General features: G+C 38.5%; 1 protein-coding gene across 5 annotated transcripts in view; it reads right to left on the bottom strand.

The window, feature by feature from the left end:
* The window catches only part of LOC138742545 (endothelin-converting enzyme 2-like), a 215,691-nt gene that overhangs the window by 42,342 nt on the left and 154,189 nt on the right, over window positions 1-19,160 (bottom strand). For all 5 annotated transcript variants that reach the window (XM_069897093.1, XM_069897092.1, XM_069897091.1 and 2 more), the window contains 4 exons: window positions 9,227-9,351; window positions 1,578-1,724; window positions 1,253-1,318; window positions 796-984 (listed from right to left, as the gene is read on the bottom strand). In XM_069897093.1, the coding sequence (XP_069753194.1) occupies window positions 796-984; window positions 1,253-1,318; window positions 1,578-1,724; window positions 9,227-9,351 (527 nt within the window). The remainder of the gene's footprint in view (window positions 1-795; window positions 985-1,252; window positions 1,319-1,577; window positions 1,725-9,226; window positions 9,352-19,160) is intronic.

The following is a 19,160-nucleotide window of genomic DNA, read 5'->3' as shown; positions in this document are numbered from 1 at the left end:
TAGTCAACCATTAAGCATTCTGTCACCTCAATCAACACTGTCATTCATCATGTTACTCTAGCGGTAACACCAATTTCACATAATTTTTCTTTGGAGGGAGAAAATTTAGAGAATTGTTTCATAACATCCTATATGTTTGGAGAACACTTTCAAATCTGGAGTGAAATTTTCCAATGAAAAGGAATCTTGAAGCATGAACTAGCACAGATGACACTTGTATGGTTTTGTAAGGGTGACTCCCAGAGATGTCTTTCACATCAGCTGACTTGAAATGTATCTGTAGTGAGAAGGGACCAACTTTATATGACAATTTATCTTCAGAAGGACAAACTCATCTCAATAAAACATTGACTGACAACATTTTATAAAGGCAAAAGTGGGACCAACACGGGTATCAGAGTTCTTATCAATTCCAGAGTGAATAGTGAATCACAATTAGTTAAAAACAAGATAGTACTTGACCTCCAAACATCCACTGCCTTTATCCCAAATAGCCACAATATTTTGAGTCAAGAGACTCATAAAACTTTTAAAAGAAGCATCTCAGTTTGCATCTATTACTTAGTGCTTTGTAACCCGTGTAATTAACAATTATTTTGACAAGTAGTGGTGTTGTGTACGAACCTTTCAGAGATTGTGCAATTATGATCATGATGTAGTATTACAAGTTTAATATAATTAAAATTAAAGCTTTACAACATAAAAGCACAATATTAGTTCAATTATCTTTCAAACACAAGGGTTTCTAGTTTCAATTTGAAGCAATTTAATTCAGAAGTATTTCCTTTAATGTACCTGTAAATCTGCAATAGTCATTCTGTGATATATTTTCTCTTCATCCCTACGTTCATCCTGGGGTCCTGTGATATTTGCAATAATTGTTTCAAATTCCAATAGTTGCTGCATCTGAGTGTATGTTGAATTGTAATCTCCTCCCAGAAGCACACACAGTTCAACCATGTAGTTCAGATATGCTGTCAGCACCTTCAAAATAATTAAATGTACACATTAACAAGAAAGCCATCAAAGTAATCTGAAGAGAAATTACAACATCAATATTTTGTATAGATAATATGCTAATATGGAGAAACTAGAGCTGGCTACTCCCTTGAGCGACACTTGCTCAATAGCCTTGATTTTACTGCAAGTACAGTGGAAACCTTGAGATCTGTACCAGTGAACATCTAAAGATCTCTTAAGGACAAAAGTATTAAAAATAATTTTCTGCGCTAAATTTATTCTGATGAATCACCTTTTCATTTGCTGTTTTATTGAGATAATAATCACGAGATGGAAGAAGCAAGCTTGGCTGATCAATCTGGAAGACAAAATAAAAATGACAAAAATGTAGCAACTTCAATGTTAAGAAGTGTGTAAAAAAAAAAATTTAAAATAACATTAACCTAAAACACACAACTCAATGTTATTGTCCTACAGTTTGAAGTACCAATTTTTCACAGCTTAGTGGGTGGACTTACATGACAAGTTCCATGGCGTGCATCGAAGTAAATGTAAATATTCGCAATTGTCACATACTTTATAATTTTGAAAGATTCACAAACAACAAATTTAGATACCTCAATGACGTTGTTGTTAGAACTTTTAGAGTCTGCACCAATGTCAATTGTGAAGAAAGGACTTGTCCTGTATGTCCCAGAAACTATCTTCAACACTTCAATGAAGTTGTCTTTATCCCAAGGACCTGTGATATTCCAGCCTCCAGTCTGCATTTCAGATTACAGAATAAATTTGATTAACAATATTAATTTTCATAACTGGAATATACACTACAGTGAAATCCTGATTTTACACGCTCCAATTTAACGCGAATTAGGATATACTGCAATGAGTCATTGGAGTGCTGATAAAACTGGTTTTAATTCTTCCAAGCATATTATGAGAGGTAGCCATAATAAAACCGAGTTTTCATGGAGTTGGGACTCTGTGGAGCCAAGAAGAAAGAATTATTATTCCTCCTGACCCACAATGACTTTTCCCCAAAGCTGCCCAGTTTCCAGAAAATCCAAATTCAAACAATCTCAGATTCAGATTTCTTTCCAGAATACATACATCACATACAACCTTGAGATTCTTTTTCCTGGAGGCCAGGCAGTACTACCACTTATTGATAGTACAAAAAAAACTGTACTCAACATACACATGTAAACAAATAAAGAAATGTAAACAAACTGACTGTACAACTGACTGATTTTTGGGCAGCACGGATGGCATAGCAGTTGGCGCAATGCCTTTACAGAGCCAGTGATCAGAACCGGGGTTGGAAACCCACGCAGTTTGTATATTCTCCCCACGTCTGCATGGGTTTTCCCTGGGCGCTTCAGTTTCCTCCCACCGTTCAAAACATACTGGGGGTGTAGGCTAATTGGGTGACACGGACTCATGGGCCAAAATGGCCTGTTACAGTGCTGTATGTCCAAAATAATAAATGGAGAGGAAAATAAAACAAGTAAGAGTCCTTAAATGAGACCCTGATTGAGTTTGTTATTGAGGAGTCTAATGGTGAAGGGGTGGCAGCTGTTCCTGAACCTAGTGGTGTATACCCTTTTCCTGATGGTAGCAGTGAGATCAGAGTGTGTGCTCGGTGGTGCGGATGCTTGTTCCTGCTCTCCGACGGCAGCATTCCTCACGATGTTCTCGATGGTGGGGAGGGTTTTTGCATATGATGTTCTGAGCTATGCTTACTACTTTTTGGAGGTCTTTACACTCAGGTGTATTGGTATCAGCATGCCAGTCCATGATGCATGCTTTTCACCAGGCATCTATAGAAATTTGCCAGGGTTTCCAATGTCATACCAAACCTCTGCAAACTCCTGAGGAAGTAGAGGTGCTGACGTGCTTTCTACACGATGCCATTAGCGTGTTGGATCCAGGAAAGATCCCCCAAAATAGTGACTCCCAAGAACTTAAATTTGTTCAGCCTCTCCAGCGCTTATCCCCCAATGATTACCGAATTGTATACCTCTGTCTTTCCCTTCTTGAAGTCAAAAATCAGCTTCTTAGTTTTGGTGACATTGAGTGCAAGGTTGTTGTTGGTGCACCATTCAGCCAAGTTTTCAAACTCCCTTCCTTTATACAACCCATAACCATGGTATCATTGACAAATTTGTAGATGGTGTCATTGTCGTACCGAGCCACAGAGTCATAGGTGTAAAGTGAGTAGAGGAGGGGCTAAGAACGCTGCCTCTGGCGCTTCGGTATTGGAGATTGTGGAGATGTTCTTAGCAATCCTCACTGATTATGGTCTGGAGGTGAGGAAGACCATGATCCAATTACATAGTGGGGTGTTGAGTCTCAGGTCTTGGAGTTTGCTGATCAATTTTGAGGTGATGATGGTGTTAAATGCTGAACTGAAGTCAATAAAGAGCATCCTGATGAATGCATCTTTACTGTTCAAGGGTTCCAGGATTTTATGTAGAGCCAGAGAGATATCATAGCAACGGATCTACAGCAGATGCTAAGCACATTGGAATGTATTCACAGCACCAGTCTGACAGGAGTTGATATGCTTCAAAACGAGTCTTTCAAAAAACTTCATTACTGTTGACGTCAATGATGTTGGTTGATAGCCATTATGCAGGATACTACATTTTTCTTAGGCACTGGTATGATTGATGCCTGTTTGAAAAAAGTGGGTACCATGCCCTGCTGGAGTGAGATATTGAAGATATCTGTGAATACATTGGTAAGTTGGTCAGCACAGATTTTTAATACTTGGCCAGTTTCTCAGTCCTGGCTGGATGCTTTCCTCAGATGCACTCACCTGAAGGATGCACTTACGTCATCCTCAGATACGGACAGGATGGGATCATCAGGGGACATGGGGGTTCTGAGGGGCGGTTCTTTGCTGTTACTGTCATCAAATCAGGCATAAAAGACATTGAGTTCCTCTGGGAGCAAAGCTTTGCCATCTGCTTCTTCACCGGATTTGGTTTTGTAGTAAGTTAGGGCATTTAGGCCTGACAAAAAAAAGACTAACTGACTAATGCTCACAGCTATCAAACATGAAAGCCTGCACCTTACATAAACAGCCTGGGCTTGAAAAGTGTGAGAAGTCCTTGAGAATCCCACAGACTTCCAACTCTGGATGTATACAACTGCTGGTCAACATACAGCCTGTTATGTGCACTAAAAAAAATGCACCTGGTAAACTGAAGTAAGGTGGTTGTCAAAGGGAAACTTCTTCAAAAGGTTTATGTTTGATCCCCTCAGTGAGTTTTTGAAGGACATTTTTGAGAAACTAAGAACATTGAACAAGCAACTCCAAGTAGCAAAGATGATACTCACTGATGCAAAAACAAAGATATCTGGATTCATGACAGTTCTAGAATTATGCCAAAGGAATATTTCTGCAAGAAATTTCAGTCAATTCTATTGGCTGAATAACTGAGGTAACTAATGCTGCTAAAAACATCATTGTTGACCATTTGAAAATGTTGGTTACCGACTTCAATGATAGATTTTGTGATTTAAAGGCAATGGATTTTCCCTCTTGGTTAACTCAGCCATTGCTGGTGGACTTATTTGAAGTTCCAGTACAATACCAAGAGGTGTTATCGGAGTAGCCACATGAATCTGTGAAAACTCTGTTCAAAGTGAAAGGAATCATGATCTGGCTGTCTAACGAGATTGAAATACCAAAACTTGACTACTTTAGCAAGGGAACTAATGATTCAATTTCCATCGTCTTATTGAGTCAAACTGTCTTTAGTGCTGTTAGTGACTTGCTACAGAAACCAACCAGAAATTACAAAATGTGGAGATTTAAGGTTGAAACTAACAAAATTAGTCCCTCGAATTAAAAAAAAACTAGCCAGCGTCAGGGGCAAGGTTCCCACTGAAGTGACGACAATTGTTGAATGTGTGTTTGAGATGATTGATGTAGTAGTAGTTGAATATGAAATGTGTTCCAGCATACTCCCAACCTTAATTACATTGAAATACACTTGCAGTAAATTATTTAATTAAAACTTTTTTTTGAACATATAAACCATTAATATTGAGGCATGTTTTTTTGAAAAACTTAAGTGGGGCCTCGGGCAAAAAAGGTTGAGAACCACTGCTCTATAGTGGCCCATTATCACTGTAGACAATTGGAGGAATTCCACATTTTGCAAAGATCAATTTCATATATTTGATCACAAGCAGCAGACATATTAGGAATCAGTGCAATCTTCAGATGGTTCAATAGTCATTAACCAGCAAGCAATTCTTTCCATTCATGTAGAACAGATCAGTCCCAACTTTCTGCAATAGTTCTGCTGGTAGGTCAATATTATTATGGGTTCCTTTGTGTGATGCTTCAACCAGTTTTCACAGCTTGAAACTATCCTGTCAAATGTCAGTGATTATCCCTGGCCAATAAACAGCAGTTCTGGCACTCCTCTTGCATTTTTCCATTCCAACAAGCCCCTTATACACCCTTTTCAGCATCTCTTATCACAGTGATTGAGAAATGACAATTCTGAGCTGACTGAGTAGAACCCCATTGACAACACTTGGCTCAGCTCTGATGTTTTAGAATGGCAGACATTCACCTCTAGGCCATCCTTCATTCAGATTCTTGATGACCTTCTGTAGAACTATGTCCTTTTCTGTTTCAGCTGCAATCTGCTTGGATTTCATGTCACATACAGGAAGAGATTCAATGATCAGGTTCACGTGGAGATTCGCATCTGTCTCTGTGGAATTCTCAATGTGTGTTTCACTTTGCGTCGTTACCCTGGATAACGTATCAGCTAACAAACGTTTCCCTGGTGTGTACACCAATTCAAAGTCATAATGTTGTGGCTTCATCAGTCTTTGAATTTGTGGCAACGTTTCACTGAGATTTTTCTTGATTATCACTATTAATGGCTTGTGGTCTGTCTCTGCCATGAATGTTGCCATGACTGGAATTTCTTGAATCCATAGACCAGACCTAGACTCTCTTGATTTGTGCACATCAACATTCAGATGTTGCCATCGTTTTTTTTTATATTTTCAAATCAACATGAAATTCATCAATTATGTAAAAGAAGCACTTATGTTGATTTTGAGTAAGAAAAAACAAGAACAAGCCATAATCCTCCCACCTCCCATCCACCCAAGGGAAAAATGAGAGAAATAGTCAATAGAATTGAAGAGAGAAAATTAAGAGACAAAAAAAAAAGGTTTCATTGGATTCATCAACCTCCTGCCAAGGGACAAATATCCTGACTTACCTAGAATCCCAGGTGATTCCCAGATACTGAGGGAGGGAGTTGGGGCACTGTTAAGAATTTACACCTACACGTTGAAGATGTGGACTCAAATTTTTAGAAAAACATCGTATTTTTTTCTAAGATTATAAGTAATTTTCTCCAGGGGAATATAAGCATACATTTCTACTTTCCAACAAGTCATATCTAGATGGGAATCTGATTTCCCGGTAACTACTACAACTTCCTGGCCATCACCAATCTTTACAAATTCTAAATGGTGTTTTGACAGCCTCATTTTAGGTCTTATATCTGCTATATTTCTCTTTATAAATAATTCCTGTATCTGTATAAATCAACTCTTAGTGCATTGTTCTAGGTTTCCCAAATCTACCCAGAAAGGCCTCACCTTGGAACATGACCAGGTTGAATTCAAAAAAGTTCCCGTTTCTTCGCCACATCCAAAACATTGATCTGATATTTCTGATTTTAAATTGTGTAACTTTTGCAGTCCAAGATATAGTTGGTACAGTAAAAATTGTATTGTGCCAATCTATACCTTACTGTCCTAACATAAGTCAGACCAGCTTTTTCATCAGTAAACCCTATGATGCGCTATCGAGCAGAAAGTAGACACAAAACAAAGTCTGTCAATAGGCTTTATTCTACATAAACTTCCACAGAGTTGGCTCTGAGACTGACCTCGAGGGGCTGGATCTAGCTTATATCCCAGAGGATGATTGACAGCCAACCAGGTGGGGCTTGGTCCATTCAGGTTAGCTGATTGACAGCCGGCCAGGTGTTGCCTTGTCCTCCAGTGTTCTTCTACAGATACACAGTAGACTAATGGTATATCACCACAAACCCAAATCGGTTTCCCACCTTTATCTAGATTTATGTAACCCCTGTTTTGGGGTACCATTTGGATGTAGAAAATACATATTTGAAATAAATTTCTTTGTAGTCCCCTTTTGAACCAGAGTCTCTACTTCACTGAACTGCAGTGAGGTCTTCATTGAGCCCAATTTGTTCCTTAAATAAGATCTTAATTGAAAATAGAGATAGTATTATTAGTTACAACATATTTGAGTTTTAATTGAACAAATGATATTAATTGCACCTGCTCATAACAATCCTTGATACACCTGATCCTTTTTTGGACTGTGTCCATGATTTTTATTGTCCATTGTAAAAGGAATAAACCTATTTTAAGCTAAAAGCATTTTAGGAGATAGGCCCCCTTTAGTCCCGATTTGATAATATATTTCATTCCAAATATTAGTTATATATTTTAATAAAGGGGCTTCTTTTACAGCAGAAATTAATTTTGAATTCCATTCATATTCAAAATCTTCTGCTATCCTCTCTCCAACCTTATGCAGCTCTATTTTTGCTCAAGAAGGCATGTCTCCTCCATCAATGAGGGATGTTTCAAACCTCATTTGGGTTGCCCAAAAATATTTCTTGAAGACTGGGAGCTTCAAACCTCCCATCTCCTAATCCCATGATAATTTATCAATATAGATGTTGTCATCATCCTTGATGCATATGCTACTGGCCTCCAATCTTCTCCCACAGCCTGAAGTAGCACAGCATCTATTTCATTTTTTCAAGTGTCTGTAGATATTTTCATCCTTCTAGTTTCAAAGAACCATCAAAAGCACTGGCCCTGTAGTTAGAATGGTCTTCAGTCTGTAAGGGGTGCCAGGCAATTTCTGCTGATGGAAAATGCAATTTCATGAAATATTATATCTCTTTTATTATGTGACAATAAAAAAAACCTGAATCTTGAGTTTAAAGAATAAGAAGGGATCTCAAAAACAGTCAATGTTCCAAGAGCAGATGAAATATGAGAAGGATGTTCCTGATGGCAGAAGTGTCCAGGCCAGGATTCTTGGAGGAGGATGAGCAATTTAAGACTGAGAACAGGAGAAATCTCTTCCTTAAAGCATGGTGACCATGCATAATTCTTTACCAGAAACGATTAAATAGATTCAAGAGGAATGAAAAATTGTTCTTAGTACATTGAATACAGATGATTAGCCATGATTATATTGAATGATAGAACAAGCTTGAAGGGCAGAATAGCCTCTCCTGGTTCTATTTACTGCGTTTTCAATTTTTCTTTTTCCCCATAAATGAATACTAAACTCATACATTGGTCTTAAATAAATATGCCTATGGTTTGCCAAGATCTTATGGTCCATCCAGCCTGTACATACAGTTGTGTTTCTTCCCTCACAGCCACATAATTCATCAGGACAAGGAAAAAAAAGTCAAAAATCCCCAAGGCAAGAATTTGTCCACCATCTTTACTCTTACATTAGATGATACCAATGTTTCCAGCCATAATGGAAATAGTTGTGCATTTTCCCCAATTAACTACACCTTCAACTCATCAGCTGATCATTGTATTTCCATCTCAGACAGAAATTGGTCAGTTCTTTGAAAACTGTCATATATTAACGGATTGCATAAACCTGAAAACTCTTCAATAAAACTATTTACAAGAAAACTGCCTAACATCCAATATAATTCTGCTCTACGAAACTTAAAATCATGATCCGAGTCAATCCCAAACAACCAAATTTAACTCTACACAAAGCTTAATGAGAAAGGACATCTGAAATCCCATTACATGAACATTTACTGAGTGCATAGGCAAGAAAACAACACCCCCCCGTAGTGACTCATTTCCATCAGTAACAGTTTAAATTGCTAAAATAAATCAACCCAACGTTCTTCTTGCTGGTGCTCAGCACGCAGCTCTCGGATAGCTTTCAGATTTTTATGTCACTTTAATTTGAAAGTAATAAAAATCCTGAAATTGAACAGCATAATATGATTGAAGATAGATCCCTCTTCATGCTTAGAATCTGTCACTTACTGTTTGCTTTCTTCTACCATCTTTAAATATTAAAGTGAATCAAAGTTCTCAATTTTTTCTTTGAATTTAAATTGAAAAGAAATTATTTTACAGGCTAAACATTACTTTAATAATCTTTATAATGCTTCTGAACAAACCTTACCTTATTAATAAGGTCAATCAAAGGTTGTGCTCCCAGTTCTTCAATTCTTTGCTCATTCAAGCAGGACAGATAATAGTTTTGGGATTTCCGCTCTGCCTCACTGCTCGAGTTAAAAGTGGAATTTTCTGTCAAAAAGATAAATGACAAATCTAATAGAATGTATATTACTGTCGAAAGCTCTAACGTTTCTCGAAAACATTTCTTTAACAAAGTAACCACAAACTTTGGAAAAAAAATGCAAATATGGAATTATCATGTGCATGTAATTAGAAGATAGTTTGGCAATTTTGGTAATATTCCTGAAATTGCTCTCTGTGCCAAACACATTGAACAGATATTAAGTCAACTTTTTTAGATGGATTAAAATCCTGATCAGTACCCACTTTATATGGCACTCCCATAACTTTGCAAAACATCACAACCACCGTAGTTTTTGAAAAGTTCCAGTGTAAATATGGTGATTCATTTGAAAAGAACATTATTCACAAACAGCACTGGGACAGAGAGCAAATAATCTGTATTTTAGCATTTTTGATCAAAGGATAAATACCAAACAGGAAACAGTGTGATACAGGTCCTGTATGAAGAAATAAAGGAGACAATTATAAGCACACAGCAACTTTGACCTACTACCTTAATGAAGGAGGTACAAGAGCATCAAATTCAGGACTGCCAGGCTGGAAAATAGCTTCTTCCCACAGGCTGTGAGATTAATGAACAATATTCTGTAACTGAACAAATTCATTCCAAAATAATAATTTTTTTAAAAATTATATTTATATACATGTGTGATTATTATGTGTTGTGTATTGTGTGTGTACTGTGGTCTGGGGAAAAGCTGTTTCATCTGGTCATGTGTACAATGAGATAATAAAACTTGAATAACTCAGGTCCACATAACCTAGCTAGAAATCAGTAAAGCTGATTATTAATAGTGCTTGCAATATGCAAATTGAAGCAAGACAACCACTAGAGTGCACAAATAATGCAGAGAATAGAGACAGTTATAGTAGAATTAATGTGCAACCCATTCAAGGTAAATTATGCCACCTCTTAAAACAAGGGACCTACAAAGAAGCAACATAAGCTCCACCAGAAAAAGACAACCAAAGTTCAACATGGTTGTACAACCCATTGAAGGCAAAAGATTGATGCCTGCCAAATAGGATGTCAGTAACAATAACCCTGTGCAAATTCTGTGAAGAAAAATGGATACTACCCCATTATTGTTTAAATGGTTTACAACCACCATCAATAAAAGGTGCAAGTGAATGGGTTTCCTAGGACTAATATCAACCCTAAATAACAACAAAGAGAAATTGAGCAACTGGTTTTTTCAGGATCTGTTCGATTTCTGGTCCAACACTGTGCCATAAAAGAACCAACTTTGAAAGGCAGAAACCATCATGATGCCTGGAAATAAGAGGACCTGGTTGTTCCACAACCTATTTCCATAAAGAGCAGAAAAATGCCATGGTAAATTTTAAAAATGTTGTCATGGTAAGACACAAAAAACCCACCTTCAGGGTAAGAGGTGCAATAAGATCAATTTAGACGTACAGCACGGAAACAGGCCATTTTGGCCCACAAGTCCGTACCCCCCAATTTACACCTATTAACCTGTAACCCCTTATGTTTTGAATGGTGCGAGGAGCCCCTGAAGCCTCTGGAGAAAACCCACACAGACAGAGGAGAACATACAAACTCCTGACTGACAGCATGGGATTTGAACAGCGGTCCAGTTCTGATCGCTGGCGGTGTAAAGGCGTTGAGCTAACCACTATGCCAACTGTGCTGCCCCTCACATGAGAAAACAAAATGAGGAGAGGCATGCAGCAACTCAGCAGCCACCACAAGCAGTGAACTGAGCTGCTTTTTCCTTGAGCTTGCGAGATAACCAAGACGAAAGCCACTTAGTCTATCAAATCCATGCTGACTCGCTCTATATAGTCAATCTTATTTCTCTACTATCTAAATTACACTGTTTATTTCTCACAGTTACTCATCCAGGTCCTTCTCAAGGATTGATCCAGGCTACATCCTCTGCCTTCATCCTGATCCTCATCATGTGTTGCATAAGGAAATCCCTTTTGGATTTCTTGCCTGTAGTGGCACACTGGTCGCTCAGCTTCAGGACACCATGTTTGGTACAGGTACTGTAGCTGTGTTTCCTGAAGTTGCATTTTCTTCCTGTGACCACGTCGGTTTCTTCTGGGTGCTCCAGTGTTCTGAAGGTGGACTGATAAATTGCTGGCAACTAAAATTACTCCTCAGTGTAGGCAAGTGGCAAAAGAAAGGAGAGTGGATGGGCATGTGAGAAGAATATGTTGCAAGGGTACAGAAAAATGAAAGGGGAAAATGGAAATTATTCCACCATGAGTCAGCATGGACCCACTGAGTTTGAACAGCTTCCTGTGTCACAAGTAAATTAAATCTGCATTGCCTGTCATCTTGTACTATCAGCTTTCTTAGCCTACCCATCTAAAAACATCATACGTGTCTACTCCTATCAGAGCTCCTCTCACTCGCCATTATTCCAAGGAATAAGAGTACAAGAAAACACAAGGAACAGAAATAAATCATGTGGCTCCATAGCCTATTCCTAACAGCCAAATCATAGAATTATGTTCTTGCAATAGGCTTAAACTGACAAATATTGACCAGTTTGAAATCATAACAGAAGACACACGTGGAATGATTTAAAAACCCTCAGGTACTTACAAAATGGAATTAAATATCTGAATGGAATACTATTTGTTAAAATTTGAACTTACTTAAATGATGTTTTATATTTTACGTAGATCTCGTCACTGATTCTGAGTTAATGACCAAGACATCAGCCCCTTCTCCGTTGGCATCCCAGTTAATTGGCTGTACAGTGACCCAGGATAGGAAGCCCTTTGTGCCGTTTCCACTGGGCCACCCTTAATTCGGACACTAATTGCTTTTCCACTGAACACGCTCATCCCCAGGGATCAGAGTGTTCTACCTTCAACTGGAAACAGGCGAGTTACTGCTGCCCCTTTTCCACTGGTTTTTAAAATCAGCATGCTGCCATCAGCCAATGCTGGGAATATGAGTCGGGGTCGAGGCAGTTAATCCCCGGCAAGAAATAATGTCATTTGACACCAATGTTCGGACAGTGTTCCTTTTCCATAGGACCCTGTCCCAGTAAATTCCTGGTGGAATTTTCCATTGGAAAAGGGGCTACTTTTCAGATGCTGAGAACAGCCAGGATTTCAGCTTTTACAAAAAAAAAGGGTCATTTTGATACATCACAATCAAAGCATACTGGAAGACTGAAAGAACCCAAATTTGAGCATGCAGAATCAAAGGAAACAAATTCTTTCAATATATGCTGCAAATTTTGTTGTTTTCATTAATAATGTAAATATCATAAATACATTACTACAAGGTATATTTTGCTTGAAGCAGAATTTTTTTTGTACAGTATAAAGAGCCCTTTCAGCCCATTTCATCCATGACTATCATGATACCTAACCCTGTGATCTACGTTCCTCCATCAGACTATTATTTCTTGAAGTGCCTTTTAAACTTTGTAACCTCTATCATTGCTTCCAGCAGCTCATGGTAGATAAGCACCATTAGTGATTTTTTTTTTTTAAAAAAACCACAGAAACAGCTGAATTATTCGGAAAAAAATTAGCGTACTTACCTCTGGTCTGATCCTTGACACAGGGACACTTTTACACAACCTTCCTGTGTTGCGGAGTTTGTTGGAGAGGGAACATCAGAGAGGCTTTTTTTTTTAATGGAGTGCCTGTGGTCAATTTAGACTGCAGCCGCTCCGTAAAAGTGTGTAGAGGTCCTGGTGGAAAAAACCTACAGGATGGAATTTATACACTGCCAGTGGAGCAGAAAATCAAAAGTTTTCAGCTTCTCAGCGGCTGAGTAAAAGCGCCCATTGACTCTGTGACTCATTACTATTTAATTTTTGCCTTCACAAACACGTATACAGTTCATCACAATACCAATTTCATCTGTGAGCCTTTGAACTTGTATTGGAGTAGCTTGTGAAGTACTTCACCATTCCCTCAAATGTCTCTTGAAACTATTTGTTTCACTACTACTTCCAAAGTCGGTCTGCTTAAGATCATCCACTTCCCTGCTCCATGTGCTAATGTGAGTTTTAAGCATCAGTTGCTATTTAAAGCAAGCTTAAATAATTTCAGAAGAAACTCTTCAGTTATCTGTCATCATACTTGTTAATGATCACTAATAGGAACAATTTTAATTACACTATGGTACCAATCTATCACATTAACAGTCAGAGCACACTCGAGGTGGAGCAATTTGTGCGTTGGTGTTAATGCGACAGATTGATTACTATCGAGAATACCTCTCATGCCTAGCTAAAATTTTCTCTACCAAAATATTTATGAAAGAGAAACTGGAGGAACTTGTAAAAATTTCAAGATTCCTTTATTGTTATGTAATAGTACAGAACATGTAATATTATTACACAAAATTTCCTTCTGCCTGCCATAAGGCAGACAGAGTCGGCATTAACGAGAGAAAGAAAAGCAAAAGAGAGACCTTTCAGAGTTACAGATACACCTCCAGCACACCCACAGCCATTGCAGCCACACAGACTGCTGTTCGATCCATCAGCAACCTAAGTTCCAGATACAAACCTTCAATACGATCAGGAAGTCTTCAGTGCCCGAGTTCCTATGGAAGCCCTTCTTGCCCTCAGCACCTTCTTGAATCCCAGTTCACATGAACAGGTCTCCAGCATCTCTGTGAGGATCCCTTGATTGCCAGTCACACGCAGCCTGGGTGGGTCCCTCAGCCACTAAGCCTCTTGCTGGCCCACTGCCGTGGTCACATTCCCTCCATGGTTGTCTCCTCTGCTTCTCCTCAGCAGGGGTGTTTTCTCCCCATTTCTGATGCCCTGAACCGGTCCACCGCTGCCTAGAGTCGGTAACCCCTTGTGGCTGCTGCCGAACACCGGCACCACTATCATGGGCAAATATCCATGGTTGAAGGATTTTAATTTTAAAACACCATTGGCATTTTAAAATGGAGCTGCCAGTATTAGGACTGGAAGGTTAAACTCATTAGAGCAGCGCTGTGTCTCTACTTGATATTGGTCTTGATATTTTCAGGCAGAACTCAGGCTGAAAAGTGCAATTTCCATAATATTTGTGCAAGTGTTGACATCAAAGCACATAACCCAACTTTCTCAATGACAACTTACACTGCTGTCAAAATGCAACACCTCCTGTGAGTTCAAAAAACAAAGCATCATGGCCATCCAGTGCAACATCCATGAGTGTGGGTTTGTAAAGTTAACTGACCTGTATATTGTGCAACATGGAATACAAAATAATGGATCCTACTGAGAATATGTGTGGACTTTGGCAAGTAATGAACTTCAGTGAGAGAAGGGAAATGATGCAGATTTATATTGAAAGAACTAAATGAACTAATTACATTAAGATAGGCATGCCACAGAGGCCATTCTGGCTCCTCTTGAAGTTATGAGATTCTAACTCATGTGTAGATGAGAGGGGGAATTTAACACTGGATAATATTATTAATTTACAATTGTTTTTCTTGTGATGTCAATACTAAATAAAGATTATGTTTTTCATTAAAAAGGTTGCACAGAAGCTTAACTGACTTCTCAACTTAATTGTACATTAATCATTGAAAAGAGATGCTCGGAACCTTAACACAAACTTTTTTTTTTAAATGTTAATTGTATCATTAAGTGGTGTCAGGAACTCATAGGTTTATCTTTTACTTTGGTGACTGAACTACGTCTGAGTTATACAACTAGAAATTGAACAGATAGATGCATAGGATAGTTTTAGAGGGATATGGGCCAAGCGCAGACTGGTGGGACTCATGCGAGTAGGACGAGTTTGGATGGCATGAGCAAGTTGGGCCAAAAGGGCTCGGTTCCATGCTATAAGATTTTATAACAAGCAATACCATCTCAAATTACACTTATAGATTCAAGTCTTAGTTGCACTAATCTCTGTGCCTTCTTCATGGACAAAATAAAACTGTTTACTTGAATGAAAATACTGATCTTAATTAGCAAGACAAAACATCGATGCTAATCAAGTTACAGGATACATTACTGGCTTACTAATAACCATATAACCATTTACGGAGCGGAAACAGGCCAGGTTGACCTTTCGAGTCCGCACCGGTTCACGAGAACAACTCCACTAGCTCAAACCTCCCGCTCTCCGCCAATAACCCTCCAATACCCTCTGCTCCCAAAAAGGTACTCCTACAAAATTTGATCAGGCCATAACATACATGGTATGAAAGTCTATAGGCCAAACTGAACAAATTTCAACCATGACCTACTGTCAAATCTAATTCATCTTAAATGACTGAACAAGAAGAATATAATTGGTTCTGATTCATAATACAAATGTAGTTAAAAAGCTCCTCCTTTATTCTCCTTGGACTAAAACTCATTTAATGACACCCTGTCAATTTCCTGCTATTCACAAGCTAATTAAAATTTTCGTTCAGCATTGCTGTCAATATAATGCAGAATTCCAACCTTGATTTTTCATCTCAAGTAGATGAGTTAAATGGGAAAAAGCAACTTAAAGAAAAGGTTTTTCTAAGTTACCGACTTTGATGTGCAAGAAGCTACCTTTAAAGTACAGGTCACCGAGAAAATCCCATCCTCTGAAGTATACCAATTAAATAGTTATGCATGAACTTGTAATTTTGTTCTGATTTATTTTGGGAAAACACCAAGCTAGTTAAAAAGTCAGAAATCTTATACTTTTTTTTTAAATCACAAACCATTTCAGACATTTGCAATGGGTTGATTTTAGAGCCCACATTTGATACTGGGATTCCCTTTGAAATGTTATACTGGTTATTAATAAATGAAAGAAGGACTTAGAATGATTTGATGGAGATACTTTGTAAACTCCCTATTGGTTCAATTTCAAGTAGATAAATGTTTTACGGACCTGACTGTTTATGGTGGTATCTGGTTCAATCATTCTACATGACGGATATGATGCTCATGTGATTACAGGCAGCACTGAAGTCACTACCTCACAACTTCCGATTTATAGCTCTTAGTTTGCATTCATCAATAACACAAGAAATTCTGAATGTGGAAATTCTGACAAATGCACCACAGGGCAGTCATTGCTCAATTTACAAACATTCTATTTATGAATTGTAATTATAATGCCATTGGATCTTTTGGGTATAGGTCCTTGATCATGAACAGTAATGAATCTGTGTGATGCATGGCAAATGAAAGGCCAGGCAACCAAAATCTGTCTGTTAATACCCTGTACTAATCCATCAGATATGCAGCTGCTTCCTAGAATCGTATGCCTGGGGGAATAATACACAAGAGGGAGGAGAATGAGTGGGAAGAGAGGCTAATGGGGAAGAAAGAGAGGATGTACAGGAAAGAGACCGTGGATTTATCACCACTACAAGTTGTCTCAGAAGTATTACTCATGTTTTCATATGAACAGCTCCAACTGCAAAGTATTGACAGCATTCTGCATGAACCATTGTACTTGACTGCCAGTATATTCACGTGTGAGGAAAGAGTCTTGTTTTTCACAAGATGGACGACAGCATCTTACTAAGTATCCACAGTACTTTTTTCCAGCAACATTCCAGTAAGTGGACTCAATGCTATTTGCAATGTTTCCCACAGTCTTCAAAACTCAAATCATATTGGAAGAATCATCAATTCATCATTACTGTAGTCGTTGTCCAGAAAATTCCATCATGTACTTGTTCGAAGGTTATCAACGTCACCCAACCCCAACAGCAGAGGAACCTCCTCATCAAACGTCAGTAGAGACTTCGAACAAAGGAAAATTTGAGGCTAGTTCTTGTACAGTTGCAGATCAACACAACCAGTGGTCACATTTTATTCCCAAAATTGCTCAATAGCTTTCATTACTTAATTAGTCCAAAGCAACATTTGAATCGCAACACCTCTTCCCTTTAATGGATTTGCAGCAGGCAAGTCAAAAATTCAACTTATACATAACTGCAGTTGCAAAAGGATGAAAATCCTTGGCACATCAACTGGCAAAAAATGTGCACAATTAACACTTAGACAGATCAAGCTTTGTGCTGAAAATAATTTTGGGATAATCTCTCTTAGTGCAGACTATCAGCCACTCCAAGTTGGCAAAGATTGCTTGTTACAATGCCATAGACTTTTGCGATACAGCGATTCCTCTATAACCCACAATACTCTTGTTAGGACCAATACTAAATGAAACAAATCAATAATAACTCACCTTGTTAAGACACAAGAATGTCCTTTTAAATAGACAAATGCAGTTTCCAGAATATAGTTGGTGTCATTCCATTTAAATTCTAAATTTTTTTTGCATATGAAGTACCTTAATTTGTACATGTAATCCTGGTACTATTCCCCCTTCACAAACCTCTTTACAATTACAATGAACTACAAAAAAATTAGAATTACTTAGCCCATGTTAAGTATAACTCTTTCTCAATGACTGCTCTTAAGGGGGGCACAGCACATTTAAGGGGGTCACGGAATGAAATCATAAAATATTTTTATGTATTTGGTCGAAGAGAAGTACCGAAGAAATGAATAAAACTTGACTGCTTCAGAGAAAGCATAAACTTGAGCAGAATCCAAAGCCAAAAAAAGGATGAGAATGGCTACCTTCAAGGTTCTGCTTCACAAGGGATAGCTAAGTAAAGATGTTATCGACCACAGGAGCACTTATATCAAGCTGTTATTCATTGCCCATCAACACAGGAGCACCTATGGCTGTGTAGTAGACCCCTGTTCTACTCCCTGTACATTCATGACCATGTAGCCAAGTTCTGTTCCAATCCAATCTATAAATTCACTGACAACACTATTGGAAATTATGCATCAAAATTTAGGATGGAGAGCAAGAATCTGGATTGACTGTGCCAAAAAAATAATCTTAGTCTCAGCGTTACCAAAACACCAACTTACTGCTTTTAAGAAGGAGAGACCAAGGGATCATGCATCTATCTGCATTGGTGGGACAGAGGTGGAAGATCTTTCTGCATCCAGTAGATTGAGGCAACCATGAAGACAATCCAACACCTCTGCATTCTAATGAGTCTGAGGAGATTTGGCATGTCATTGAACAGTCTATCAATTTTTTTTTTTTTTTAAAACAGGTCCACTGCAGAATGTATACTGACTGGTTGCGTCATAGCCTGGTTGGAAATTAGACTGCCCAGGAAGACAGAAGGTTCCAAAAGGTAACAAACATAGCAAGTTCCAGCACAGAGTACAACTTTCCACCCATTGAATGCATCTCTGTGAGGTACTGCCTTAAGAAGCAGTCATGGCTATCTCTCGAGGTCAAGGATGATGACTTCATTCTGTTTTCCACAGAGTGAAGACACCTGTGTCTGTATTTGTTTAATGTGTTCTTGATGTTGCACTCCAAGAAGCACACAATACTTCACAAATCAATCAATTAATTCCAATGGTATGGAAACCATGACAATTGGAGATGATGGATTTGTTGCAGCTTTCATCCGCCTTCTCAGCCGTTGAGTTCAAAGTAACTTTGTCTGCCTGTTCCACCGTTGAGGACTTGGTTGGATTATTCTTTGTCAGGAACCTCACCCTCACCTTACTGCCAAGGGTGACCATACTAGGAGCATAGCTCCAGATCTCACCTCTCTCAGGATCTCAGGACCATACAAGTTTCTCCACCATGACAAGATGACAATCTATTGAGAAGATTAAGAAGCAACTAACATCATAAAGGACTCCCATCCCTCTGGTCACACTGCTTCCTTCTGGAAGAGATACAGAAGCCTAGGTTCTAGAACAGTTTACTTCCAACAGCTATTAGGCTCTTGAACCTCACCTTGTTACAGTAACATGGACTGCTCCAATACCACAAAAGACTGTGTGCACTAT

Source organism: Narcine bancroftii, chromosome 9 (genome assembly GCF_036971445.1).
Source record: "Narcine bancroftii isolate sNarBan1 chromosome 9, sNarBan1.hap1, whole genome shotgun sequence".
NCBI classification, from domain to species: domain Eukaryota; kingdom Metazoa; phylum Chordata; class Chondrichthyes; order Torpediniformes; family Narcinidae; genus Narcine; species Narcine bancroftii.
Note: the sequence above shows the minus strand (reverse complement) of the source record. Positions and strands in the feature narration are given on the sequence as shown.